Below are 27,954 nucleotides of genomic sequence, written 5' to 3'. Positions count from 1 at the left end.
TGAACAGAATTATTCAGTCACAGAAAAAGAATGTCTAGCCATCGTCTGGGCAATCACAAAATTTCGACCCTACGTCTATGGCCGTCCATTTGACGTCGTGACTGATCACCACGCCCTCTGCTGGTTATCGTCACTAAAAGACCCATCTGGCCGTCTCGCTCGTTGGGCGTTACGCCTCCAAGACTATGATATCCGTGTCGTCTACAGGTCAGGCCGCAAACATTCAGATGCCGACGCTCTCTCCCGCTCTCCACTTCCCCATGAACACGGAAGTACTTCTGTATCCAGCCTCGATGCTGTGGCACTTTCGTACGCGGACATGCCCTATGAACAGCGCCAAGACGCTTGGATAGCCTCTATGATACAGTTACTGTCTCAGCCGTCCCAAGTTACGCCCAATCGTTCACTACAGCGCACAGCTCGACACTTTACCATCCGCGATGGACTCCTGTACCGTCGCAACTACCTTTCTGACGGCCGCAAGTGGTTGCTTGTGATTCCTCGCCACCTACGTGCCGACATTTGCGACTCTTTTCACGCGGATCCTCAATGCGGCCACGCCGGTGTGATAAAAACGTATGCACGTCTCCGGCTGCGGTACTATTGGCGCGGAATGTACCGCTTTGTCCGACAGTACGTGCGTTCGTGCTCCAAATGTCAACGCCGAAAAAGCCCACCACACATAGCCAATGGACAACTGCAGCCGTTGCCTTGCCCCTCCCGCCCTTTCGACCGCATCGGAATTGACTTGTACGGTCCCCTTCCCTATACGCCTAACGGGAACCGCTGGGTGATTGTCGCCATTGATCACTTGACACGCTATGCTGAAACTGCTGCGCTGCCAGAGGCCACATCACGTGAAGTTGGCTTATTTATCCTTCACAATCTCATTCTACGCCATGGCGCGCCTCGTGAGCTACTCAGTGACCGCGGCCGTACGTTCCTCTCCGAAGCGGTACAAGCCCTTCTTCGCGAATGCAACGTTGTGCATCGGACAACCAGCGCATACCATCCGCAAACGAATGGAATGACCGAACGGTTTAACCGCTCACTGGGCGACATGCTATCCATGTACGTGTCCGCTGATCACACCAACTGGGACCGCATACTGCCCTTTGTAACTTACGCTTACAACAGCGCCACTCAGTCTACGACAGGATTCTCTCCGTTCTTCCTCCTTTACGGGCGCGAACCTTCCTCATTCATGGACACCATTCTCTTGTATCATCCAGACGCTTCGGAATCCACAACTCTATCTGAAGTCGCCACCTATGCAGAAGAATGCAGGCAACTCGCGCGTTCCTTAACCGCCCAAGATCAAGCGTACCAGAAGAACCGTCACGACGAAAACCTGTCTTCGCAGTCATACTCGCCTGGCGCCTTGGTATGGCTTCGGGTTCCCTCATCTGTTCCTGGTCTTTCCACCAAGCTACTGCCGAAGTACGAAGGCCCCTACCGAGTCCTACGTCAGGCCTCACCGGTTAACTATATTGTTGAGCCGGTTCAACCATCAACAGACCGACGGCATCGAGGCCGCGAGACTGTTCACGTAGATCGATTGAAGCCGCACTACGACCCACCCGTCGTACCCGTTCCATAGGTCGCCAGGATGGCTCCTTTTCTGAGGGGGGAGTGATTTGTAGCATTGATATTTGGCACAGGCCGGAACGCCAGCTGAAGAAGAGAAGGAAGAGTGTTGTTGCTGCTCGCGCTCGCTCCGCTTGACAGCTGGTCGGTTCTACCGCTACGTTTTCCACAAAGTAAACGTCTCTTCTGCTCACCACTAAAGGTGTACTATCAATATATATATATATATATATATATATATATATATATATATATATATATATAGATATAGATATAGATATAGATATATATATATTTGACACTACGATAACTGGAAAACGTGGCCTGGCTCATGCAGCATGTTCATTCTATCTCTGACTTCTTCCGCATCCTGTTCTTCTAACCATCCCTGCATTCTCACGTCACAGGATTCCCCCTCCCCCCGAAATAAGTCGCGTCACACGAACAGCAACAAAAACTGAACATGCATGGCTTAGAAGTGAACAATGTCAAAAAGGGCAGATCGTTCTGTCCAAGGAGGCTTCAGAAAACTCACTATAGCTTCACAGGAAAGTGCGGCACTCAGGTAAATGCTGGAGTTTTGGTGGGCAAGGCTGACTGGTGCATACTGGACAACACAAGTACACCTTGAACGTGGAAACTGCAGATGATGAACTTGCGTGTATTGTTGCGAGGAATAAACGTGGTGCGAAGGCTTTGGAGCACCAGCAGCATGATTAGCGTAAGCGTCGTGCTCTTTGCCTTGATCGACACACATGCAGCGCCACCCCCTTGCGTGTTTGTTGACCAAGGCTGATGCGGTGATTCGTGCGTCCTTCTAGAATAGCGAGTGTGGTTTCGTGCCTTTTTCAAAGTTTTATATCGAGTTGTCTAAGCCTTGACCTCTGCCGGAGGAAACTTACTTTACGTTCCTTGCGAAAATGTCCCGGATTTTATGCTTTCCCTGTCGCGAGCGAGACATCTTGAATATGTTGTCGCTTTACTCGACTTGCCTGTAAATGTCTTTCCTTGAGCTGTGAGGGCTTTTTCGATGACTTTGGTTATCCTTGTCGCATAACATGTCGCTTAACCTGGTTGAATTGCTTGTGCTGGCCATGCTGTTGTTGCGAAAAATGCTCAGGTGGCAGCCCTTCTGGAAGAGGACAATTTTTTTTGCAACTCGACGTAGTGCTCACTTGGTAGCTGTTGCAATGCTTTTCGGGCAGTGAAGTTATCAGAACAGACTTGACTGATGAAATATCAGTGGCACCTGCATCACCATTCCTTGTGGAGGCTTCTGGAACCCGGCACCCTTTGAGGGTTGGTGTTTCCAAGCCTCTTGTGTTTGGATTCTCAGGTGGCTGCTCACTGGACAGCGACACCATAACAGTTGTGGTTTGGTCAGATTTCAATTGGGAATGGCCGTGTTTCTGTGCAACTAATATTGTAAGCTGTTCTGGCGCATGCATCTGAACGGTAGGTCCAGGGCTTCGTTCAGTATCCTCTGAGCTCCGCGGCTCTATTCCGACCGTTGTGAGCGTTTGAGATGCGAGGTTGGCGTTGTGAGTCACCAAAGATTTACATGATGGAAAAGTAGTAGGTGGGCCAAGTGTGCGAGACGGGGGGTACAGTGCACTGGGCGGTTCGGTAACATGAACCATATGGTGCGCTGACGGCATAAACCTTGATTGACGTGCAGTAGCAAAGCGCGGCGGAAGATTAACTCTTCGTGAAAGCAGATTGTAAGTCGCCTTTCGGGGACCGGATGCTTTCATCAGTTTTCTTGCAAAGGCTTATTCATTCTTGATGTTCCAATGTGTGAAGACTGCTTTTCACTGTAACGACCGAGTGCGATTGTCTCCAGATGATTGACTACAAAATTCTTTATCATAGTCGTTAAAACGGGCAATCATTTCTTTTTTGATCTTTTGCCACCATTCGTTGTTTTCGAGTGTGTGCGTGAGGTAAAATTTGAATGCCTCACCAGTCACGTAGTAGCTTAAATTTGTAACCATCTCTTGTTCGACCATGGTGCAGCAGTAGCGTGGAGCCCGAACAGGTTGAACCAGTCCTGTACAAGTCCATCATCTTCTGCTCCGGTGTACTTAGGGATAGGAAGGTCAGTAAATGGTTCTGTCCTAATGGCGGTAACTGCGTGCGCCGGAGAACACCTCTTCTGTGGTCCATATTCAGTTGAGGCATCTTGCCGGTGGCTTTGTGAATGATGTGAGGCTGATGAGTGGTGGCCAGGTCTTCATCCTGTCGACTCGTTGACGCTACGAAGACTGAGAAACATGGCCTGGCATTTCCTTTGGCAATGAGAATGACTATCGTGGTCATTATACGTCAGCCCACGAAACCACAATTCAACCAAGGTTACAAACCCTGAGTCACCAGGAAAAATTATGATGGAACATCCAAAGGAGCCATCGACATTTAGTGATCACATCTTTGAAAGACCCAGAAAGCTCCCTGGAGTCGTACGACCCAATCAGTACTTCCAACAGCAGGTACTCCGAAGAGAAAACCTGCCATGTTTCCTTTTACCTCCAAGACACCTTGAGAACTTGGTTAAAGAACCACGAATCCGTAATTCAAGCCTGTCCTCTACAATCACAATATACAACGTGTAACGAGGGCAGTGGGCATGGAGCTCGAAGAGAGAAAAGAAAGAAGACTTGCTGTGATCGCAGGCTTGCGTTCAGTTAGCCCTTGCGCTCAATAAAGCTTTCGTTCGCCGAGTCAACTCCTGCTGGTGCAATACCCCGTTTCAAGTGGTGGAAGTGCTGGGATACATCTGGTCCTCACCCTGGAGCTTCGTAGCCGGACACTCCAACCACCTTCTGCGATGACTGATCCGGGACCGTCTCAGGCCGCCACTCCAGCTCTCGCACCTGTGCCTGTCTTCTGCGCTGGCGCTCTCCGGCAGCGCGACCCCCCCCCCCATATTTGGTCGCAAAGAGGACCAAGATGTGGACAACTGGATTGTCGAGTATGAACTGGTGAGCGCGTACAATAAGTGAAACGCAGCCGATAAGCTCACGAATGTGAATTTTTACCTGACCGACGTGGCGAAACTATGGTACAGAAATCATCGAAGTGATTTCAGTACGTGGTCGGAATTGGCAAAAACCCTCTCGGAAGTCTTTGGACGTCCTGCTATACGCCGCCTTCGTGCTGAACAGCGCTTGCGTGCAGAGTACAGAGAACAGATGAGACTTTCACGAGCTACATAGAAGATGTGCTCTTCCTCTGCCAGCTCATCAACCCGACTCTGGATGAGGCAGGAAAAACATAATGAAAGGAATCGACGATGGTGCATTCCAAATGCTTGCTGCGAAGTGTCCCCAGACAGTCGCCGAGGTGATTCAGCTCTGCCAAAGTTATGATGAGCTGCGTAGGCAACGTGCTTCCACACGCTGCGCTGCTCAAGACACCGCGGACCTTTCATCCCTCGACTATCGCCATGACACTGCCGACCACTCTGCTTTAATGCCACTCATAAAGCAATTCATACGCGAGGAGGTCGCCAGGCAGCTATCTATAATCACCAGAACTACCGAGCCGATGGCACCCTTATCGCCTTCGCTTCGTCAGGTCATTGAATTGCAAGTTGCCGAAGCATTGCCGCCAGCTCAGGCTCCACCATCTGTTACCGCACCACTAACATATGCAGCCGCTGTTGCTCGGCCACGCGCTCCATCGTCTCCGGCTATCTACGAAGCAACTCGACACGTTTATTCGTCGACGCCACCTGCTCGCCCATTGAGTGTCCCGTCTCCGGCTGTATACGAAACAACTCGGAACGTTTATATGAAGCCGCCGCCTGCACGACCGTTTCCGGTACCTTATTCGGCGACAAGTGTCCCTACCGTCAGCCAATGGTGCACTCCGGATAATCGGCCAATATGTTTTTCATGTGGCATCCCAGGCTACATAGCTCGTCACTGCCGCCGTCGCAGCTTCCCTTCTCATGACATTGCAGGGGCCTCACACTACATGCCCATTCAGCCGCGATATCCCGTTCCTGCCGATCCACCTCTAGACGTACGTACCGGTCGCCGCCCATCCGGCTCAAGCCGTTCGCCTTCTCCTCGTCGCAGATCTATTTCTCCAATGTTACGTCGCAACAGCCCACCACGAGGGGAAAACTGACGGGCGCAGTTCCGGAGGCAAGAACTGCGTTGGCAGCGAAAATTTCAAGACCTAACTGCTGTCCCCCGAACGAAATTGAACTCTATATTGATGGCGTAAAGGTGCACGGACTTGTTGACACTGGAGCTGCCGTATCTGTAATTAGCGAGAAACTGTGCCGAAACTTGAAGAAAGTGACCATGCAACTTACCGACCTATCTTTGCAGACAGCTACGTCCCATCATATTCAGCCTTCAGCTGTGTTCACTGCACGAGTCGTCATTCAAGGTACGATGTACGTCGTCTCATTTGTAGTTTTATTCCGTTCTTCGCATGACGTTATCCTTGTATGGGACTTTCTTTCGTCAAATTCTGCTTTGGTCGACTGTGCTCGTTCCGAACTCGCATTATCTGTGCCGTGCTATGACCCCGACGATGGCGCTTCGTGTAGAGTGTTTGCTGCTTCTGACGTTGACATTGCGCCTTTCTCAGCTGTTGTTGTCTCGGTGTCGTGTGCCTCCCCCCCGAAATCGCCTGTGTTGTTTATGCCATCGGTCCCATCTGCGTGCCGTCGAAATATCATGCTTCCGTTTGCCGTCGTGATTTTTCGCAATGGTCACGCTGCCATTTATGTGTGCAATCCCTCGGACAGCCCGTCATCCTTACTACGTGGAGAATGCCTGGGAAGCTACGAACCTTGCGAGTGCATTCTTCTGGCTACTATACCCGATTCAACGGTTTCGCTCCCAATTTGTGCTGTCACTCCTACCAACGCGCCTAATGATGCTCTGGACGTATTCTCGGATGCCATCGACTCTGAGCTCGCACCAACTCAGCGCGAAGAGATTATAAATCTTCTTCTCCGCTTTCGTTCTTCATTCGATCGTGACCAGTCAGGCTTAAGCCGAACCTCTGCGGTCGTTCACCGTATTGACACCGGTCAACAAGCCCCACTAAGGCAGCGTCCGTACCGTGTGTCATCTGCTGAACGCCGTGTCATCGACGAACAAGTGGACGACATGTTGAAACGTGGCATCATCGAGCCCTCCAACAGTCCCTGGGCTTCACCGGTTGTTCTCGTCAAGAAAAAAGACGGATCCATCCGATTCTGCGTTGACTACCGCCGACTCAACAAGGTAACGCGCAAAGACGTATACCCTCTGCCGCACATCAATGATGCTTTGGACTGCCTACAAGGAGCAGAGTTCTTTCCTTCGTTAGATTTACGCTACGGCTACTGGCAGGTGCCCATGGCAGAGGGTGACCGCCCGAATACAGCTTTTGTAACACCGGATGGACTATATGAATTCACTGTTATGCCCTTTGGCCTCTGCAATGCGCCTGCCACTTTCGAAAGAATGATGGATACCGTCTTGCGAGGTATGAAATGAAAAACGTGCCTCTGTTATTTGGATGACATTGTGGTATTTTCAAGCGACTTTGCGACCCACCTCAGCCGCCTCGAGCAAGTTCTTACGTGCCTTTCAACGGCGAGACTTCAACTTAACTTGAAGAAATGCCACTTCGGCGCTCGCAAGCTTGTAATTCTCGGCCATGTGGTTTCTAAGGACGGCATTCTCCCGGACCCTACGAAACTTAATGCAGTCGCGGCGTTCCCAAAGCCAACCACCGTCAAAGAGCTTCGAAGCTTCATCGGCCTATGTTCTTACTTCAGGCGCTACGTCCACAATTTCGCCTCCATTATCGCCCCCTTGACTAATCTTCTTCCCGGAAGTTCTGATTTGTCAGCGTGGTCGCAGGCGTGTGATGATGCATTTCAGGAACTCCGACGGCTTCTCACCACGCCTCCCATACTCCGACATTTCGATCCATCTGCTCCAACGGAGCTTCATACAGACGCTAGTGGTGTCGGGCTAGGGGCCATACTGGCCCAACGCAAGGATGGCTTTGACGAGTACGTCGTTGCCTATGCCAGCCGCACCCTCAGTAAAGCCGAGAAGAATTACAGTGTAACTGAAAAGGAGTGCCTTGCCATTATTTGGGCAATTGGAAAATTTCGGCCTTATTTATATGGACGTCCGTTTGATATTGTAACGGACCACCATGCGCTTTGCTGGTTATCTTCACTAAAAGATCCTAATGGTCGGCTCGCTCGTTGGGCATTGCGGTTACAGGAGTTCGATATCCGTGTTGTCTACCGTTCTGGCCGTAAGCATTCCGACGCCGATGCCCTGTCACGTTCGCCATTGGCTTCAGAGCCTGTCGGCTCGCCTATCTCCACCAGTGCTGCCTTGGCCATCAGCATTTCGGACATGCCTTCCGAGCAACGCAAAGATGCTTGGATTTCTTCTCTTTTGGACTTGCTCTCAAACCGGACGCCCGCTCCGGTTTCCAGGACGCTTCGCCGTCAAGCAGGACACTTCGCTATTCGGGATAACCTGCTTTACCGCCGAAACTACAGTTCGATGGGTCGTAAGTGGTTGCTCGTCATTCCCCGACATCTGCGCTCTGACATCTGTGCCACGTTCCACGATGATCCGCAATGTGGCCACGCTGGTGTGTTAAAAACATACACTCGCTTGCAGCTGCGGTACTACTGGCGCGGTATGTACCGTTTCGTTCGGTATCAGAAACAGCTGCGCTACCTTCTGCTACCGCAAAAGACGTTGCGTGTTTTATACTGCAAAACTTGGTTATAAGGCATGGAGCACCTCGAGAGTTACTGAGCGACCGCGGCCGCGTTTTTCTCTCCGATGCTATCAAAGCGTTGTTGAGCGAGTGTCGCATCATACACCGCACTACCACAGCCTATCATCCGCAAACTAATGGGATGGCAGAGCGTTTTAATCGTACACTTGGGGATATGCTGGCCAAGTACGCTTCATCCGACCAGTCAAATTGGGATAGCATACTGCCTTTTGTGACATATGCTTACAACACTGCAACGCAAAGCACCACTGGATTTTCGCCTTTCTTTCTTCTTTATGGACGCGAGCCATCATCAACAATGGATACTATTCTTCCTTATCGACCGGACCCTTCAGAGATGACTACCGTTTCTCGAGCAGCAGCACACGCTGAAGAATGTCGGAAGCTTGCTCGTGCGTTCACGTCACATGACCAGACGCGCCAAAAACATCGCCACGACGCATCAGCCACGCCTATGAGCTTTGCACCGAACTCACTGGTGTGGTTATGGATCCCTTCTACTCCTCCAGGACTCTCCCACAAGCTTTCGTCCAGGTACTATGGCCCTTATCGAGTTATACGCCAAACATCCCCTGTCAACTACCTGGTCGAGCCGCTGGATGCATCTCCGGACAAGCGCCGTCGGGGACAAGAAATTGTACACATTTCTCGGCTCAAGCCATACCATGACCCTTCTGTTTACACCTGTCCTTAGGTCGCCAGGATGGCTCCCTCATCGCCCGGGGCTGATTGTAATGAGGGCAGTGGGCATGGAGCTCGAAGAGAGAAAAGAAAGAAGACTTGCTGTGATCGCAGGCTTGCGTTCAGTTAGCCCTTGCGCTCAATAAAGCTTTCGTTCGCCGAGTCAACTCCTGCTGGTTCAATACCCCGTTTCAAACGTTAATCTGCGCGTTCGACCAGAGTCATGAAACGAAACTCCACCAAATTTTCGTGAGATAAACACTGGTCAAACCAGTTCTTTTACCGCATACTTTCATTCTCTTGCCATACAAGCCATAAGGCGGCAATAAACGAGTGGCGATACACAAGATATGCAACTTGGACGCATGTGTTTCAGTTTCAGGAACAGCCGCAGTTTGCAAAGTGATGGACATGTTCGACATAAACTCAGTATGCAGTGAAGTTGTGTTTTTGATGACTACAGTAGTCATTTGATCGAATAATACTAAATACTACAATTACCCTGCTTGTCACGGGGTCCTTGAGAAAATTAAGACACACAGCACGTCGGGACTGGCTATAACGGCCAATTTTTTTAGTTACTAAAGGAAACAAGGCAAATGGTTCATATATCATGTCTTGATAGAGTGGAACATAATCTTCACCTTTGGCTTTGGCCCCCTTGACACCCAGTTTTTTTTTTTTAATTTCTGTGACAAATAAGGCACAAACAAGAAGTTGTGTGTACAGTAGTTTTTGTGGGAAGGTATCAGCGCTTCTTAAAGCAATTAGCGGGCTAACGGGGCTAGTCAGTACGTAGTCGTGGTTTTATTTTAAGTATTACGCCTCAATTACAAAAACCCAAAATTTGTGAACTAAAATAAGACGACCGAGTCAAGCATGTGTACAGTTGTTCGCTTATTTTGGTGCCATTGCGCCCGTTAATAGGGATAAGTGAAATTCAGTCTTTTACGCCTTTGTACTACTAGCTGCTGCCTTCGATTGCAGCAATGCCAGATGCAAGGGCTTGGTACGCTGTGCCTACTCATAAAATACGACGTTTCAGCAACCTAAAAACTACACACTGTAGACACCTCGGATCAGCACATGCAGAGTTTTACTGCGCCCTCCTCAAGTGCTTACCAGTTGTGCATTACGAGATATAGTCATTTCTACAGCAAAACGCAGAATTCAAGAAACCATAATGCAATCAGCTGCGACAGTCGTAGCGGTCACGCAATTTGAGTAAACCTCATCTCACTCTGCTAAATTAACACCCAGTGCAACTTGTTTCAAATGCCCAGCAGAATCAAGGCCAGCTGCTGCTGACGCCTATTCAGGCGAAAACAAGTGATATAATGTTTATCGCATTGTTTCTGATATAGGGAACTCCTATAGAATATACACAATCCAGTGACACCAATTTGGTGGACATGCGGGTATAAAGAACGTGAGAGAATTGCAAGAAGCTCGGTAATGGATCCTTATAAGGGCACTTTCTCAGCGTTGATATGATATATTAATAAAGTACATGCACATTACAATTGTCGTGAGATTTCTAAGCTCTCAAGTGGTGCATCCTACAATATTTTCAGACATGAAAGGAGAAATACACGCAGTAGTGTTATATACAATAAACTGATAACAAATTACATCTTAGGTACATATTTTCGGCCACTTTTATTGATCAGAATTGATTTTCAGAAAATTTGGAGAACCGATAACACGGCTCGATTGGCATAAAAGAAAAACAGTGCTCAATCGCTTTTGGGTCATTATTGATATGTGTACTTGTGACGTGGGGCATTGAACATATTTGTGAACATCACGTTGGTCACCTGATTTTCTCATTTCAGATATGGTTCCGTTCAGTGTTGAAACATTGTTATATGAAACACACAATAATTCTTGTGGCGTTGTGAAAATGGAAATATTGACTGGTGGTATGTTTCTGTTTTCTTTCCTTGTTGTTTGCACAGGTATCTTCATTTATAATAACGTTATTACTATACTTATTCGCCATATATATATATATATATATATATATATGATTCAAAAAAAAATTATGTGGGTCCAGTGCAAATATGATTAGAAATAAAGGAGCACACTTACGAAAATTTGATAATTGTTCACTCTACGTTTCGGCCGTGGCACGGCCTTCGTCAGGATAGGCACAGCCTTCGTCAGGATCCTGACGAAGGCCGTGCCACGGCCGAAACGTAGAGTCAACAATTATCAAATTTTCGTAAGTGCGCTCCTTTATTCGTAAAATATATATATATATATATATATATATATATATATATATATATATATATATATATATATATATATATATATATATATATATACTCAGAACTGTTATTTGAGACCAGATAGAAGCGTAGGCGCCCAGTCAGCGAAAACAGCAACACCGAGTGCCTTGTGCTTAGTGCTAACGATGTGTTTGCCGAGTTTTGCATGACCCACTACTTCTTCATTACATATTTCCCCCTCGCTGAAGATGGAGCCGAATAGATGTTCTAAAGTGTCGTGAGGACAAGTGCTTTGTGATGCGGTTTGAGGCGATCCACATGCACGATTTCGCGGCCTCGGCGACGCAGGTCCGCAGTGGACGGGAGGGATTCGATGAGGTAGTTGACCGCGGAAGTTTGCTCAACAACGTGGTGCAAGGTACCTGCTGACGAACTGTATGGCGGCACTATGAGCAGAAGTCAGTAGAACCCACAGAAAAACAAGGGAGTTGGGCCTTCCAGACATTCTTCTGCATACCGAGCGGCTTCGGAAGCCGGTGTGCCTTCTGATGAGTCGGGTCAGTAGGGCAGAATGGTGTCGATTGGAGATGATGGATGTCGACCATAGAGTAAGAATAAGGTACAAAAGCCTGTTGTCGCTTGAGGTGCCGTGTTTTAAGCGTACGTTACGTAGGGAGGAATAAGATCCCAGTTGGCGTTGTCGGAGGCGACATACATAGAAAGCATGTCGCCAAGAGTGCGGTTGAAACGTTTGGTCAGACCATTTGTTTGTGGGCGATACGCGGTAGTACAGCGGTGAATCACATGGCATTCAGCGAGAAGTTCTTGAATAACATCCGCAAGAAAGACGCGGCCTCGGTCGCTCAAAAGTTCATGAGGAGCGCCATGACGCAGAACAATACGTTGCGGCAGGAAGACTCAACGTCACGTGCCGTCTCGGCTGGTATAGCGGCCGTTTCTGCATATCTCGTGATGTGGTCACACTGGGCGCGGTAACGGCTACATTGGTGCAGTCGGGTGGGTAAGATCGTGCTTGCGGCGTTAGCACTCTGTGCAAGATCGAATGTACTTTTGAACAAATGTGTACATGCCATGCCAATAAAACTGAAAATGTACCCTTGTGTTGGTTTTTAACAAACCGGCGTGTGTACACTGCTGATAAGCATGGAAAGCAGCACATATGCTGGCCTGGAGATGCCTGGGTATTGCGAGTAGCCATTTGGGGCCGTCAGGCTGGTAGTTGAGGTGATAAAGGATTCCATCATGGATGGCGTAGAGAGACGCTTGTTGGTGTAGCGCTCGAGATGGCGGGCGGGCGAGTGTTTCAGGTAGGTAATCCATCAGAGACACAATCCACGAATTTTTGCGCTGCTCCGAAGCCATGTCGATGGGTTCTTCGATGGAGACACTCGCAATATCAGTATAAACAGGCGGATGCGAAAGAGCACCGGCATCAGCATGCATCTCGCCTGAGCGATAAATGACACGGATGTCGTACTTTTGGAGCCGTAAAGCCCATCGCGCCAGGCATCCGCCGGGATCCTTGAGGGAGGATAACGAGCAGAGCGCATGGTGACCGGTAACAACATCGGAAGGGTGGCCTTACAGATAAGGCCGGAACTTTGTAATGGCCCAGATGATCGCTAGGCATTTGTTTTTAGTTACCAAATCATTTTCTTCTGCTCTTGTAAGAGTGCGGCCCACGTACGCAACAACCTATTTTTGGTAGCCAGGCTTTTTTTCAGCGAGTACAGCACCAAGACCAGCGCCACTAGCATCCCTGTGGATTTTCGTGGGAGCGCTTGAATCGAAATGACGAAGTTTGGGTGGTGTTGAAGTAGTTCACGAAGCTTCGCAAAGGCACTGTCGCAGGCTGGAGACTACCCGGATAGATTGCGGTCTCCCTCAAGCAGGTCTGTCAGAGGTGCCATGATAGAGGCGAAATCCCGGACGAAGCGGCGGAAGTATGAGCAAAGCACAATGAAACTACGCGGCTCCTCAAGAGACGCGGGCTTCGGGAACTTGCGAACAGCACGTAGCTTGGTGGGGTCAGGGAGAACACCGTCTTCTGACACGACGTATTCGAGAATGGTACGCTTGCGTGCTTTTAAGTGACACTTCTTTGAGTTTAGTTGGAAGCTTGCTGCAAAGAGGCAGCGTAGAACCTGTTCCAATCAAAAAAGGTGCGTTGGAAAAGCGGGCGAAAATATCACCATATCATCTAAGTATACAAACACGTGGCTCATTTGAGGCCTCGTAGAATAGTGTTCATCATGCATTCAAATGTTACCGGTGCATTTCATAGGCCGAATGGCATCACGTTAAATTCGTATAAGCCGTCTGGTGTAAAAAAAGCAGTTTTTGGCCTATCATCCGGATTCACGGGCACTTGCGAATACCCAGAGCGTAGATCAAGGGCGGAAAAGAACTCTGCGCTTTGTAAAGAATCAAGGGCGTCATCGATCTGAGGCAAGTGATAAACATCCTTTTGTGTTATTTTGTTTAGATGACGATAATCTACGCACAAGCGTATCGTGCCATCCTTCTTTTTAACTAACACAACCGGCGATGCCCAAGGACTGTTTGGTAGTTAAACGACACCGTGCTTTAGCCTGTCACCTACTTGTTCATGGATGACACGGCGTTTAGTCGGCTAAACACATAATGATCGCTGGCGTAGTGGTAGGTGATTACCTGTGTCGATCTGGTGGCATACAGTAGACATTCGACCTAAAGTAACGCTGTGGCTGTGAAAATATGGCTGAAACTTGTCAAGGAGGCTCAAAAGCTTACACCTCTGTTGTGGCTTTAGGCCTTCGTCGGTGACACCGTTTAAAATGTCGGCATTGGAAGGGAAATTCACGGAATGACAGGAGAGGGTGCTGAATTCCAATGATCCATCAGGAACGTCAAGGGTAGCAATGGTTTCGAAATATTCTATTGAGCCGATACATTCGCCCCGAAGGAGCGTGATCGTGAATGGGAAGGAATTTCCCACAAGCACGTTGGTTGCACCACCTTAAAGATAAACCACAGTGGTTGGGAGCACTGATAGGTGGCGATGAACGAAAGCAGTGGAAGGCGGGAAGGATTCGTTCAGAACCTCCAATCCATCCTCAAGCGAAACTATGAATTCCTGTACTCTCCTTCTCACTGCTAGCCCATAAATTGTCTTCTTGTGTATCACCTTATGCCTATATTTTTTAAAATCTCGATGAAGAGGAGCTCTTACCAATCTAAGGTCACTGCATCGGATCTTGAAGGCTACATCTACATTCTGTACAATGCCTGGGTGCGCACCATATGAAGCTTTTAGATTTTAGTCTATAGTATTGCTTTTGGGAGTTCGCCACGTGCACTTGCGGTTTTCCCGTTTTCTGAGGAAGGTATCCAAGCTCCGTGAATTACTACGGTGGGCAATTTCTAATAATAACTCCCCTCTGGCGTTTCGAGAGGCGATGCTGATTACCGCTCTGCATGAAATCCACCCTGTGTCTGGCCTACAATGCGATTAAAGTCACCCATCACAATACCTTAGTGTGTCTGTCCTTTATTAATGGATAACCCTACGTCTTCGTAGAAGTGCTCAATGAAACGGTCAACATATCTGAATATAGCCGCGTAGGCCTGTACCAACTTCATCCGGCAACTTTTGGTAAACTTAATTACGAAACCTTCCGCGCTCTCACGAATGCTATAGTATTCCACTATGTTGTCAGCAATATTCTTGTGGATAAGAAATGCCACCCCTAGTTCATTTTTGTCAACTAATCCACGATAGCATAGGACATGTTCGTTTTTGAGCACTGTATAAGCCTCACGTGTCCTAACTTCGCCTTGTCCTATCACCTCCCATTTCACGCCCATTTCAGCTACACTAGCCGGACTAGACAGCGTGTTAGCGTTGAACGTAGCCGAGTTCAGATTCCAATGGAGTCCTGTCCACACCCGAAAATTCTTAGCACCCTCCGCATCATCACAAGTCCGAACGGCTCCTTGGACAATCGCTTCGCAGCCACTGAGAACTAAGGGCCGATAAATTTAATCGGTATGTTCATAATATAAATTTAATCGGTATGTTCATCGTCAGAGCCAATCCTGCTCTGACGAGGGAGTGCATTACCGGCATGTGGTAGCTAGTGAGGCCGCACTCAAGACCTATTTTTTTAACCGATTCCTTCATCATGCGTGTTAAGTAAATATACGATTGGGAAATGCTCTGCATCTGCATCCGAATCAAATTTTCACATTGCATGCTTTGCTATTGCGCTAGCTCTAAATAAGCGGTTTTGTTGCAGTTTCTTAGCACTGTAGAATACCACCTGACTACCTATAAGCTCTCAACTTCGCATGGCTCGTGGCTCACCTGGCTTTTTATGAACTGTTTGAAAGTCCATTTTTTCTTTGATAGAAGAAAAAAACTTAACAACACCCGCCACCGTTTCGAACTTCACACCTCGCAAGCTGAGGCTGGTTTAGGGTCTTGGATGACCGTTCTTCTCACGCGTTTATTTTCTCTTAACTTCTTTTTGGTTCACACAATTTTGATATTGTTGGCTTCAAAGCGTTTACAATGTCGGAGTTTTTTGAGTGGTTGCTCTCCTACTTTGACGTTTTCTGTCAACTGACGAGTTCCACGTTCCTGTTTCCGAACTAAGCGGTTGCTTCTGTGTGATTGTTACGTTAAGCGTATACGTCAAGGTGGTTGGAGCGCAGGAAAAAGAAACGCAAAAAGTTTCTAACTGCTAAATAATAGGCTGGCGCTGCCTTTAAAGCTATAAAACTACTTCAAAACGCCAACAAATAAAGATGTTTTTGTTAGTATCACAAATACTACCGTTTTTCATCAGGCTTCTCAGGGGCCTTTTTGTTCGCGCTGAGAATAGCGCACAATATTGAGCCCGCGCATAATTATTAGAAAAGTACACCTGCTTTCAGTTTGTTTGACCGCTATCTTACACGCGTTTCTGTCCTTTGTAGGTGATTGCAGTCTTTTGTTCAATTACAACGATACCTATACACAAGAATACACAACAATACGCACACAGACCACACGCATTGAAAAGCTGAGCAACATATGCCATGGCCAAGGGTTCATTTAGTTGGATGATACGGAATATGTTTTATTGCTTTTCAACAGTCATCCCTTTTCATAGTGCTCTGTTGCTTTGAATGAGCTCGTGCGAAAGCATGATTGCGGGTGCGCATAAGCAGTCTAAAAAACTTTCGTTAAAAGTTTTTTCTTAATAAACATTCATTCGAAAGTTATTAACTCACCTTTGTTAATAAATACATTTCATGGTCCTCGAAAAATCTACGCTATATCTTCTTGCCACGAATTTGGCAATATGCTAGCACAGGCAGTCGCGAACTTGTTTCATGCAGTCCACGTGAACACTAGGTGTCACAACAGCGTCACTAACAGATCCCAGAAAAGTGGTCAAATGTATCCCACTTGTGAGTCCTTTCGCGTCTCCAGAATCTTCAATAACATAGGCCTCTGATGAAATGCATGCAGAGATTCAGTTCATTCAAAGGCACCAGTCATATCAGCTTCTCTGTACCACTTAAAATTTACTACCGATGAGCTCAGGCTGCCTGTTTGCACACATCGTGCCGGTGTCACTTGATCTGAGTCTGAGTCACGAGCTTTCGTGCGGCAGGATTGCTGGTCTCGTGGGGGTCGAAGTGTTATGATGTTACAGTCACAATGAAACGCTTTACGATGACATAGAGCAGGGCGAGAAAACCTGTGGCTAGCGGACCGCACATGACCCGCGTGACATCACAACCTGGCCCCATGGACGACGTCAATCCCCTCCCCCATCCCCTTATCCACATTTGTCTTCATTGTAGAGCTTCTATCCAAACTGCAACCCACTTCTTAACCGCAAAAAGCTCTTTCGGTAATAAATGAACATGATTTCCCTTCAACGTTTCTTAATTAAAACTTCTATTCTAGTTTTGTACATTATCATCCGCTCACTGTACTTTTATTTTTTCAGCAAAGCCATCTCCTCCCCCTTCCGATTTGCCTTCTGTCCCCGACATGTCGACTTCATGCAGCTCGCTTCTCCACCTGAAAACGTTGCTAACATTTGCCAAAGAGCAACATCAAAAATCTTATGGCAGTTCTAGGGCGCATTTATATGTAAAGCATTTCTGAATAAACTGTGACCACTTTGACACTGATAAAGGCGATAGCCTGTCTTAGAATACGTGAATGCAGAAAGTTGGTTTTGTCTGTCTGTCTGTCTGTCTGTCTGTCTGTCTGTCTGTCTGTCTGTCTGTCTGTCTGTCTGTCTGTCTGTCTGTCTGTCTGTCTGTCTGTCTGTCTGTCTGTCTGTCTGTCTGTCTGTCTGTCTGTCTGTCTGTCTGTCTGTTACACGACTCGGCCAGCACTTTCTGAATGCGCAGCCGTCTTCAACTGGTGGCTGCATTCATAGAGTTCATAGAGTTGAACATTGCCAATAAAATAGCAGATAATACCAATATGGGATGCCCTACATCAATACGTAAGTATAAGGTAGCTTGTTAGTTTACTAGAATATACATAAATACGTTATTCTAAAGACCGCAGCGTTTCTTACGTTGCGCTGACAAAGAGACGCTATGCACAAAAAAAGCAATCTTCCGAAGCTATTGACACAGTGTGATTTCAAGTTACGCGCGCTAGATGATACTTATGCCAATCGGATGGTTTGCAGCGCACGCGCCTGCGGGACCCAGCAGGGTGCGACCCGAGAAAGAAAGAAGTGAGCTCTCGGGACTGCTAGGAGATTTCGTTCTAGCTGCTTTATTATTCTCGGGCCCAAGTTGACCCTACCTGCGTTGGTTAATTAAAAAGTTCCTTTAACTGTGTGTTCTAAATTTGGTGGAAGTGCTGAGGTCGATTCCAAGCCCCTCTCAAGTGACGGAACGCAGTCCAGAACCACTGCGACTTGGATCCAATGAGCTGACGCCTGTTTATCAGCGCTGCAGTCGACGCCTACGTGGTGAGGGTCCTAAATTTTTACCGTTGTTGACTTCCCTTCAAACCTCAGCGGCTGTGAACGGGCACGCAACCCACATGACAGCTCAGATCACTCCAGCCAATATTGTAATGAGCCGGTCAATGCTACCGAAGCCTTTTCTCGGCAAAAGCTATAAGAACGCAGAGGACTGGCTTGAACGCTCTGAACGCGTCGCAAAGGCTAATGGGTATGGGGAAAAGCGCAAACTTGGAAGTGTCTACATCGCACTACAATATAGCGCATGAACGTTATATGCAAGCTATGAAGCTGCCTTTAGGTCTTCGGATGACTTCCAACGGGAGCTGCTCTCTCCTTTTCCGAACACAGACAGCAAAGAGAGAGCTAAAGTTGCGCTACAGACAAGAAATCAGCACTATAATGAAAGTGCGGCCATGTATGTCGAAGACATGTCTCGCCTATTCCACCGAAAAGGTCCAAATATGAGCGAAGACCGGGAGCTGCGTCATCTGACGCGAGGCGTGAAGCCAGAACTCATTGCCGGACTAATTCGGAGACTAATTCAGTGTGCTACCACCTGGCAGGACGAATATGGCATGAGAACAGCAAGACTAGGGCCGGAGATCGAACCAGCACTGATGTAGTGCAGCCGGCAGAAGACTATCGTCTTTCGACGACATTTGCAGTGAAGCATACAGAGACGCAGCCAACTTTTGTTTGCCTGCCTATATATATATATAAATATATATATATATATATATATATATATATATATATATATATATATATATATATATATATATATATATATATATATATATATATATATATATATATATGAGATATAACAGACAGTAATGCCAAGGAATGTACAGGGGAAGAAGTTATTAACATTAATGGAATGTAAATAAGAAGAAAGAAAAGTGGATGAAAAAATTACCAACTGTAAGCAGGAATCGAACCTACGACCTTCGAATAGGTTCGATTCCTGCTTACAGTTGGTAATTTTTGCATCCACTTTTCTTTCTTATTTACATTCCATTAATGTTAATAACTTCTTCCCCTGTACATTCCTTGGCATTACTGTCTGTTATATCTCATTATTATTGTGTTAAAAACACGGAAAAACGAGCCCTTAGGTATACACTTCTTTCCCTTATATATATATATATATATATATATATATATATATATATATATATATATATATATATATATATATATATATATATATATATATATATATATATATATATATATATATATATATATATATATATATATATATATATACATATATATATATATATATATATATATATATATATATATATACATATATATATACATATATATATATATGTGTGTGTGTGTGTGTGTGTGTGTGTGTGTGTGTGTGTGTGTGTGTGTGTGTTGAAAAGGGGTTTATTGGTGACTGTTGCGACGGTGGCCCTACGATGAAACCACGATGGGGACAGAGCAACGGTCAAGCAGATGCCGGCGATGATCAGCCCCAGCCGAGCGAGAGAAGCCCAGCACCCAGTACCCAAGCGGTGGCGATGTTGCTTGCCAACGATGCGTTTTTTTCTTCACAATATATAATGCCACCATTGATGAACGAGCCGCTGTGGCTCATACCCGTTTTGGGCTACGAAGAAGAAGAGAACGTTTTCGTTGCTCTGGTTCGGGTGAACTCCTGGCTGCAGGTCTTGTTTTTGCTCGCGACATTACTGGTGGAGGTGCTGGGTAATCTTGAGCCGTGAGGCAGGCTCGAAGCAGTGGCGTGGAATGACTGCATAGCCTGGTACCTGGGCCGCATAGCAGGATCTGTAGCCGGTGGCGCAGGGGACCGCAATGCCGCTGCGTAAGTCAGGACTGGCGCCTCAGGAATCGGTGGTGTGATTGGGGTCAGGGTTGTGACGGCCTGCCGGACTTGTCTGATTACACCCGCGAGGGCAGACACACGTTGATGGGATCCCACCACCTGAAGCTCTCGCAGTTCGTCCCGAACAATACTTCGAATGAAGTCTGTGAGGGCCTGTCTCTCGCTGTCAGAGCCGATAGAACATGCGGTGGCCGGGATCTAGCGTTCGTATTGTGATGACCGCTGCTGCAGCGCACGTTCCATAGTGGTCGCCTCACTGATGAACTGGGCGACTGCCGTTGGTGGATTGCGCACGAGCCCAGCGAAAAGCTGTTCTTTTACTCCGCGCATCAAATGCCTCACCTTTTTTTCCTCGGGCATGGCAGGGTCCGCGCGCTTGAAGAGCCGAAGCATGTCCTCGACAAACATGGATACTTGTTCGTTCAGCCACTGGTTTCTGCAGGATATGGCTTGTTCAGTCCTCTCCTTCCTCTTGGTGTTCCGAAAGGCGTCATGGAGCTGACGGCTAAACTCTTGCCAGGTTGCAAAGGAGCCCTCGTGGTTCTCGTACCACGTCTTCGCAGAATCCTCCAAGTAAAAGTAAACTCGGCGCAGCTTGCGAGCATCTTCCCATTCGTTGATACAGGCAACCCGATCAAAGTGGTCGAGCCAGTCATCAACATTCTCGAAGATATCTCAATGGAACGGCTTTGGTGTCTGTGGCACATGAAAAACATTGGTGAGAAGAGAACCATGGGCATCGCTGGTTTGAACCGCCTGGCTTGGCATCGGAGTTGCCATCTTTCTGGGTGTCGATGTCAAGGGACCAATCTCAGGGGGTAACCCTCACAGGCGGCGGCTGCTTCTTGCTCTGGGAGATGTAGCTGTCTCCACGATGGCCGACACAGCCGAAGTACGCGTACCCAGCGTCTCCACCAGTTATATATATATATATATATATGTATATATATATATATATATATATATATATATATATATATATATATATATATATATATATATATATATATATATATATATATATATATATATATATATATATATATATATATATATATATTCCGGTCAATGCACTGTGCCCGCGGAACGGTGAACGGCCCTACGAAATCGAAGAGTACTTGTCTTCGCGGAATTCACCTCAAGACATGCAACAACGGTAGTCACGTTCGACAACACCGATGCGCTATCAGTCGCTGAGTCCTCGTCCGTCATCAAATCTGCGAAGATCACGTTCTCCTAGCCCGCGGTGGGAAAACTAGAGCCAGCGACTTCTGGAGGTGAGGCTGCTGATATACTGACAACTGATGACCCTCCATTGTTAGCCCGACAGGACAGTGGCAGTTACGCAACGACGGACAAGTGCAGTAGTAGCGACGTTACCTCCGAGATATTAGTCACGATCGACGACGTCGAGGCCATTGCGCTAATTGACACTGGTGCAGACTATTCCGTTGTCAGTGATTTTCTCGTAAGGAAGCTGAAGGAAAGTGATGACTGAATGGACCGTACCTCAGATACGTACCGCTGGAGGGCACTTAGTTAGTCCCGTGGGCTTGTGCACCACAAGGATCGTAATAAGAGGATTCGTGTATGTCGGCAGCTTTATTGTGCTTGCTCAATGCTCCCGTGAACTGATTATAGGCATAGGCTTCTTGCAAACAAACAATGCAGTCATCGATTTGCAAGAGTGCAAGGTTTCGTTTTCTACAAAGAATGCCATCGCCATCTGTCACGCGGAGAAACCAATCGTTCTACCTCTCCGCATTGTGAACGAAGACGTAACCGTGCCGCCAGGTTCCAGTGTGACCGTTCTTGTGAGGAGTGAAGTTCTCCGTGACTGTGACGGATTAGCAGACGGAAACATCGGACTGCTACTAGAAAAAGGACTATGCGTGGCAAGAGGCCTGGTGAGCCTTCGTGATGGATGTGCGTATGTCCTATTAACTAACTTTGGAAATGAGCTGCAGCATGTCGCGAAGGGAACAACCGTAGCATCGCTGCATGAGTACGCGCAAGTCTCAGATGTTTGCACTCTTGATAAAGCTTTAGAGACAGTAGATAACGTACTCCAATCAGTAGGCATTGACAGAGAGCTCTCATCATCTCAGAAACAACAGATTGCTGACCTCATCAGAGAGTTCGCCGAGTGCTTCTCGACCTCGTCGAAAGTTGGACGTACTCCCGTCGCAAAGCACCACAACGTGGTCGACGAACACATGAGACCTGTGCGTCAGCGCCCATACCGAGTAGTGCCAAAAAAAAGGGAAGCCATAAAGAACCAAGTGCAGGAAATGCTCGACGATGACGTAATCCAGCCATCCAACAGTCCGTGGACATCACCGGTTGTGCCAGTCAAAAAAAAGGACAACACGCTGCGATTTTGCGTTGACTACAGAAAGCTGAACCAAGTCACAAAGCGTGATGTCTACCCACTTCCGCGGATCGATGATGCCTTGGATAAGTTACGCAATGCTCACTTTTTTTCGTCATTGGACTTAAAAAGTGGATATTGGCAGATCGAGGAGGATGAACGAGATCGCGAGAAGACGACGTTTGTGACCCCAGACGGACTATACGAGTTCAAAGTGCTCCCTTTCGGTTTGTGCTCTGCTCCCGCTACCTTCCAGAGGATGATGGACACTGTGCTTTCCGTACCCAAGTGGCAATCGTGTCTTGTCTACCTCAACGATGTAGTGGTTTTTTCTTCTACCTTCGAGCAGCACATCCACTGACTTATAACGGTACTGGATGCCTTTCGCGCGGCAGCACTGACCATCAAACCGGAAAAGTGTCACTTTGGATTTCGTAAGCTTTGGTACCTCGGGCACATAGTCAGCGCGGAAGGCGTCCGCCCGGACCCGGAAAAGATTGCAGCAGTTGAAAATTTTCCAAAACCGCACAACAAAAAAGTGGTCAGACGATCCCTGGGACTATGTGCCTACTACAGACGCTTCGTGGAAAACTTTGCTAAGGTCACTGAGCCTTTGACACGGTTAACGAAAGAAAGTGTAGCTTTCTCTTGGCGGGAAGAACAAGAAGCAGCTTTCGCAGAGTTGCGACGCCGTTTGCAGTCTCCTCCAATACTTGCCCATTTTGATGAAGAGGCCGATACAAACATACATACCGACGGGAGTAACGTTGGTCTCGGTGCCATCCTCGTTCAGTGGCAGAATGGAGAAGAAAAGGTCATCGCTTACGCGAGCTGCACTCTATCGAATGCTGAGTCTATTTACTCAGCGACAGAGAAAGAGTGTCTCGCAGTTATATGGGCCATCAGCAAGGTTCACCCATACCTCTACGGGAGACCGTTTGGAGCAATCAGTGATCATCATTCATTGTGTTGGCTGGCAAATATCAAGGACCCTTCAGGAAGACTTGCAAGATAGAGCCTGCGACTGCAGGAACATGACATCACTGCGGTCTACAAGTCCGGTCTCAAGCACAATGACGCGGATTGCCTGTCTCGCGCACCTGTTGAGTCTCCATCATCTGACCAAGAAAAAGACATCCCATTTCTTGGAGTTCTGAATGTGTCGGAGATGGCTCGTCTTCAACGAATGGACCCGGAACTACGCCCGCTTATCCAATAGTTGGAGGGTCACCAAAATAAAGTACCACAAGTTTTCGTCCGTGGATTGACATCCTATGTCCTCTGTAACGACGTCCTATACAAGCGCAACTTCGGAAACAGCGGTGAGACGTTTCTGCTTCTTGCACCATCATCACTGCTAGCAGAAATCTTAGAAGCGTGTCATGACGACCCATCGGCTGGTCATATGGGTAGTATTCGCACTTTGGCCAGAATTCGCCGGAAGTATTATTGGCCGAAATTAAGAGATTCGGTGCACCATTATGCCAAGTCATGCCGGGATTGCCAAAGACGCAAGATACCACCATCAAAACCAGCGGGTCTGTTGCATGTAGAGCCACCAAAAAGGCCATTTGAGCAAGTGGGAAAGGATTTGCTTGGTCCATTTCCTCTCTCTTCATTGGGAAAGCGCTGGATTGTTGTAGCAACAGACTACATGACTCGATATGCTGAGACATCACCTCTCGCAAAAGGAACGGCGAACGAAGTAGCCCACTTTTTCGTCACTCATATTGTACTACGACATGGCGCACCGCAGGTTGTCATTCCGGACAAAGGAACATCATTTACTGCCCGTTTGATGCAGTCTGTTGTGAAGCTCACCCACACCGACCATAGGAGCACTACAGCATACCATCCGCAAACAAACGGATTAACCGAAAGACTCAACAGAACTCTTGCCTACATGATCTCGATGTATGTGGACGTTAAGCACCAGACATGGGACAGTATTTTGCCTTATGCAACATTTGCGTACAATACCGCAGTGCAAAAAACGACACACTTCACGCCATTTCAAATTGTTTATGGTCGGACGGTCACAACGACCTTAGATGATTCGAATGAGAGTGACCCGCACATCAGCGATTTCATAGATAGGGCAGAAGAGGCACAGCAATTGGCAAGACATCGTATCATCTTACAACAAGGCTCCGACGCAAGTCGCTATAATCTCAAGCGGAGAGACGTACTGTACCACCCCGGACACAAAGTGTGGGTGTGGACGCCTGTACGCGCACCTGGCCTATCTGAAAAACTGATGCGGTGCTATTTCGGCCCTCACAAAGTACTTCGCCGGTTAGGCCCGCTAAACTACGAAGTGATTCCTGAAGGGCAAGTGTGCTCGAGCCAACGCAGGAATCGCCCAGAAGTCGTACATGTAGTACGAATTAAACCGTACTACGAAAGGCACTGAACGACACAATTGATAAATGTGCTCAAGCATCAGGTCAATACTCCTGTACGAAACTGTTCGACATCAGCGTACGCATCGGGACGATGCGTTTCGGGAGGGGGACTAATGCCGCATGTTGTTAGGCACCTACTGAAGTCTTACGCTGCTTCCTGCTCTTATGAGTTCTGCCAGACCACCTGACAAGCCAAACGCGCCATGCAACGCTGGCTGCACGTGTCAACATACCACGCACTGGCTGGCGGTTTTTCGAAGGAGCGGGAAGCGGCCAGACGCAAAAGAAGAGGTTGACGAGCTTTTCACTCGTGAGCTCAAGATAACCTTTGTGTAGTTTGTTGACGGGCACAAGTTCGCCATAATAAATAACTGTTTTAGCTTCCGGCGTTGCATTTGTTCGTTACAATATATATCCTGACGAAGGCCGTGCCACGGCCGAAACGTAGAGTAAACAATTACCAAATTTTCGTAAGAGTGCTCCTTTATTCCTAGTTATAGATATGTATGTAGTATATATATATATATATATATATATATATATATATATACGTTTGGACACTCTCGTGATCACCTCCCGAACTTCCTAACTTGCGGTACAAGAAAACTAGTGCGGGACGATAATGGGGTTCGCAAACACGGCTGACTTGTCCTGATCACGTGGAAATCGCCGTCGCGTGCATCCTCGAACCCCTTCTTCGACGGACGTGTGGCCCATACATGTACGCCAGGGGCTTCAGTGTGAGGGTACGCACCATGGGTGACAGAAAGAGAGAGAGAGGCAACATTTATTTGGAAAAAAAAAGTTCAACGTGGGTGGGGCCCCTCTTCTAAGGCTTCACTGACCATGAGTGGTTGACAGTTCATATCTGCTCTGGAATGCCGAGAAGAGACGTCGGTATTTCCTGTGTGAGCACTTTACCAAAATCTGTCATTGGCAGCCCTGACCAGACGAACACAAAATTTATATATTATGGTCCCAGCAGAAATGGAACCGACACATTCAACATGGCAACAGAGTATTCTACCACAGAACCACGCCAGGTCTACATAGTGTTTGAAAGAAGACTCTAAACAACTCTAATGTTTGTGATACGTCAAGGGCGGTTGCTGTGCCGGCTATCCAATTTTAAAATCTTTACATACGTACTCCTGTGATAATGGCGTCGTGTCGAGTTAACACCACTTGTATGCTTGAGCACCATCCTTTCAAGTTGTCTACATAGCAGTAGCCAAGGCTACTATCTTCGCAAGTAGACACGTTACCTTTCAGCTAACTGCATCTGGTGTTGGTAATAACTATGTTCCTTTTTGCATTGTTGCACAAATGCAAACAACTGGTGCTAATAAAGACAAGAATTTCTTCAAATCGCTTGTGTGTGTACGAAATTTTTACATATCTTTAGCGTCATGTGGCAACGTTTTTTTAACTAAATATACAACGCAGTCGCATTCCCTTGGGAGACTTCGCATAGCATCAACTCCCATGTACGTGTGACCTGCCAATTTTTTAGCTACCAATTTTTTACACATTTTCTACGTATGTTCAAGAGAGTAAAAGCAGCTACATCTCTGAATCTTTTAGGTGAAGGCATAATAAATTGGAAGGTTATTTCTAAGGACACTGAAAACGAGGCCCAACTATTGTAGTATGATGTCCATCTAGATTGCGATTGCATATTCGGATAGCCATTTTAATTTTTGAAAAGTTTCTTTGTCTCATCGCTATGTTCGCGTTAAGCATTTTTTTTAAATCTTAGAGTGGCTCATAGCTGCTATAATTATCTAGCATAAGATATTGTCACACGGTGTGCAATAAACCAGCTTTCTTTTTGTTCATTTTTTAGAAAGAGCTACCCAATATGATCTTCGAGTGAGAGATGCTTCCGTTAGATTCCGTCTTCTCCGAAGCTGTAGCAGGCGGTTCCATCGGGTTGCTGGTCACGGAAGATGCATCTACAGCTCAGAGTGTCGTCACTTGAAAAAAGTGGGAAAATGAATGCATTATGGTCAATTTAATAATAAAAGTGACTGATTTCTGTCAAATAAAAAAGATGCTGCTAACATCAGTTTTAGTGAGTATATAAATAAAGGTCACGTGTTGCTCTAATTTATATTCGTTCTTGAACCATAGACGTCAAAGTCGAAGACAAAATTGCCGCTTGAGAAACTCCCGCGAAAAGCTAGCGGGTGTTCGCCCCGGCGAACGCGCTCCGGCAATCATGTAATTGACCCCTTTGTGCATTTTCTGTCAACAAAGAGCTAACCTAGACCATATCATGTGGGGGTGTACTTGTAACCCACCACCCAATTATCTACACATTAATAGTAAGGAGCAGTGGGAGGCTGTTATGTGCAGCTCGGCGCCCGAGGTCCAGGACCAGATCTTGGATTGGGCCAAGAGGATAGCGGAGACCTACGCTGGGTAGGCTCCTCTGGCACTCCACCACCGCACCTTTTCCTTTTGGGATGAATAAAGTTTTTCTCCTCCTCCTCATCTAATTGACATGGCGACGCCGCACTGTTGCAAGCGTTCGACATCGCAGCTAACTCAGGGGCGTTGGACATCGAGAATAAACTCACAGCGCAGCCAACGGCACGCGTGCTTCGGTACGATGCTGCGATTGACGTAACTGATAACACAGCCAAAGAAGAACGCTCATGACGCCGCTGCCAGATGGGTTTTTTTTTTCATTTCTCCTAGTCATCTACAGCTTTCGCTGAAAAACCAAACTTCGCACCGCTCCGTACTTTGCACTGCGCATGATGCGAACGACGATGCAGTGATATTGTAGTAAGACGCTTTCATTGTTTCCGAGCTAATCCCGTGGTATTGTAGCGTGTTACGAATCGTAAGGAATTCTATCGCTATCAAAGGTTTATTGATTCTAAATACACAGTGTGTGCTCGGGACCACTCACAGAATGAGGAGTACTGCAAGAGCGGCGGAGGTTATTCTCCCCAGAACTCTTGAACTCCATGGGGGAGCAGGGTAAAGAATTGGCCACGTAACTTACTCTTTCCTTGAGCCAGAGCAA

General features: G+C 47.2%; 1 protein-coding gene across 4 annotated transcripts in view; it reads left to right on the top strand.

Moving 5' to 3' along the window:
• The window catches only part of LOC119163156 (uncharacterized), a 93,988-nt gene extending 66,962 nt beyond the window's left edge, over positions 1–27,026 (top strand). For 2 of the 4 annotated variants that reach the window (XM_075874046.1, XM_075874048.1), the window contains 2 exons: positions 10,887–10,973; positions 26,764–27,026. In XM_075874046.1, coding sequence (XP_075730161.1) covers positions 10,887–10,973; positions 26,764–26,915 — 239 coding nt within the window. In that variant the 3' untranslated portion in view covers positions 26,916–27,026. Of the gene's footprint in view, positions 1–10,886; positions 10,974–17,290; positions 17,482–26,763 lie in introns of those variants that run through there. The other 2 variants (XM_075874045.1, XM_075874047.1) reach the window with 1 other exon arrangement.
• Positions 27,027–27,954: the final 928 nt, after the last annotated feature.

The sequence above is a fragment of the Rhipicephalus microplus genome, chromosome 9 (assembly GCF_043290135.1).
Source record: "Rhipicephalus microplus isolate Deutch F79 chromosome 9, USDA_Rmic, whole genome shotgun sequence".
NCBI lineage: Eukaryota > Metazoa > Arthropoda > Arachnida > Ixodida > Ixodidae > Rhipicephalus > Rhipicephalus microplus.
This window is presented reverse-complemented; position numbering and strand designations above follow the sequence as displayed.